Source organism: Sardina pilchardus, chromosome 3 (genome assembly GCF_963854185.1).
Source record: "Sardina pilchardus chromosome 3, fSarPil1.1, whole genome shotgun sequence".
Lineage (NCBI taxonomy): Eukaryota > Metazoa > Chordata > Actinopteri > Clupeiformes > Clupeidae > Sardina > Sardina pilchardus.
The window spans coordinates 8779432-8781931 of NC_084996.1; the positions used below are offsets into that span (position 1 = coordinate 8779432).

At 50.0% G+C, this 2500-nt stretch overlaps 1 protein-coding gene across 2 annotated transcripts in view; it reads left to right on the top strand.

Annotated features, from left to right (window-relative positions):
- The window catches only part of LOC134076536 (platelet-derived growth factor subunit A-like), a 24138-nt gene that overhangs the window by 3934 nt on the left and 17704 nt on the right, over positions 1-2500 (top strand). For both annotated transcript variants that reach the window (XR_009938614.1, XM_062531648.1), the window contains exon 3: positions 2144-2260. Coding sequence is in view for 1 of the 2 variants with exons in the window: in XM_062531648.1 (XP_062387632.1) it covers positions 2144-2260 (117 nt within the window). In the remaining variant the exon portion in view is untranslated. The remainder of the gene's footprint in view (positions 1-2143; positions 2261-2500) is intronic.

The window sequence follows — 2500 nt, forward strand, 5'->3', positions numbered from 1 at the left end:
TCTCCCTTACTCACCTGTGCCCTTCTTTTCTTCACTCTCTCTCTTCCTCTCTTCCCTTGTCTCTCTGTTTCTCTTGTTCTTGCTCATTATCAGTTTCCCATCTGAGGAAAACTTAAAAGCCACCTCTCTCTCTCTCTCTCTTTCTCTGTGTCTCGCTCTTCCTCTTTCTCTCTTTCCCTCCATTCCCCTGCTCAGCTCCTGCCACTCCTGTCTTGTGCTGCGCTGCGCTTTGCTGCGCGTCTTTTGATCTCTTGTCAGTTTCTCTGTGTTGAAAGAAATTGCTCCACAAAAGAGTTCTTTATGTCTTAGGCCCATTCAGAACATGCAGGTCAGGAGAAGGTTAAGAAGAGAGAGAGAGAGAGAGAGAGAGAGAGAGAGAGAAAGAGAGAGAGAGAGAGAGAGAGAGAGAGAGAGAGAGAGAGAAAGAGAGAGAGAGAAAGAGAGCAGCTAGTATTACTCATGGAAGGAAAATTTTGTTCCTAGTGTCCAGCGTGGTCGTGTTGAGGCGGGACTGCCTGCTTCAGGTGTGTTGGGCAGGTGAGGTCAGATGGGTACAAGCTGAGTGGAGCAAACAGCCCCCTGATCTCCTCTACGGCACGCTGCACACACACACACACACACACACACACACACACACACACACACACACACACACACACACACACACACACACACACACACACACACACACACACACACACACACACACACACACACACACACACTCCCTCTTCCTCGTCACCACTGAGTCAGTGTTTGGGTCAGGACCAGAACCAGAGGAGCCGGGAGTGGTCCCCAGTCCAACGCAAACAAACAGGCCAAAGGAGTGTGAAAGTTTGTGTGTGTGTGTGTGTGTGTGTGTGAGAGTGTGTGTTTGCTAAACAGACGGGTGTCTGTTTGAAGTCCGCTCGGGGACAAAAGGGACCTGGAAGCGCCTCAGTGTTTACCTGTGAGATTTGTGTCTTGCTTTTGCTCCGGTCGTTAAGGCAACAGGGAACAAACAAAAAGCGTATGGGCTTGAATAGACAGAGAGACAGAGGAGAGAGAGAAGAAGAGAGGAGAAAGAGACAGAGAGAGTTGGGGGGGGGGGGGGGAGAGAGAAAGAGAACAAGAACGGGTTCAGTTATGCCCGCTTTTGAAAATGAAATCGCCTTATGTGTCATGTCAATAAAGCCTTTTGAATTGAAACTTGAATGTTTGAGGGATTCCTGTTCATTCAGTTTGGAGTATCACTGAATAAAGTCGCTTGTCTGTGGTGACGTTGTTTGTCTGCCACTCCAGTGTAGAGTAGGTCAGGCCTCTGGTGCCAGATGTAGGCCACGAGGGAAGAGCACCTGCGCCAGACCCGTGGAGACTCGGCGGCAGACAGAGGCAGCCAGCGCAGGCTAGTGTGTGTGTGTGTGTGTGTGTGTGTCTGCCACAGCAGCTGCACAGAACTGGAGCGCAAGGCAGGGTCTTGCTCTGCTGTCTCTAGCAGTCGCAGGCTTGCTTTTTTTTTTGCAAAGGCGCATGACTGTAAAGGGTAACACTTGTCTGTTTGTTTGTAGGGCAGGTTTCCTGAACAGCCCTTCGCAACTGCGTGTCGTTGAACGTAGCAGTGAATGTCCACGGATGGTGTTTGGGTGGCGTGTGTGTTTGTGTGTGTGCGTGGGTGTTTCTGTGTGTGTGTGTGTGTCTGTGTGTGTGTGTGTGTCTGTGTGTGTGTGTGTGTGTGCGGGCGTGCATGTGTGTGTTCTCGGGCTGGCACATGCTCTGCCTTCGCACAGAGTCTTTTTTGCGCTCAGACATCTTGCGTTCAGGCCTGTTTACAGTGGCTGCCCGAATGACATCATGGACTCTTTGCTCAACATAATCAAGGTGGTGAATTCCCAATTAAGGGCGATGACTAACCGGGTCCATTGTTTGTTGTGGAAAGCGCTCGTGGAAGCCAAGGGAAATGATACAATCCCTCCTAGCCTAGCGAATCATGCGGCCGCAGACTCATTTACCTTCTTATTAGGCTTAGGGCAGTGGAGAGGCTTGAATGGAGTCATTGTGGTCGGGGTGGGGAGCTAAATTAGCTTTCATGAAAAGTGATATTTCTTGCCCCCCATCCTTCTTTGTGCAACGGGGAAGTAATATGGCCGCCTTGTGTTTTGACGAGGTACGGGAAATGAAGTCATCGAGGAGCACAAGCAGAAGCAGCAGAAGCAGAACTATTCCCACGCTTACTCGGACCTGAAGAGCTCGCAGGTCCACCGCAGACGCAAGAGGAGTGTGGGTGAGTAGGACCACACACACACACACACACACACACACACACACACACACACACACACACACACACACACATACACATGCACACACATACACACACACATACCGAGATAACAAGCACACATACACATACCGACCTACAGTACATGCACAAACAGCAAAAGAAGAAAAACAACGTGCATACACACACACAACATACACACACTCACACACACACATACACACACACACACACATACATACA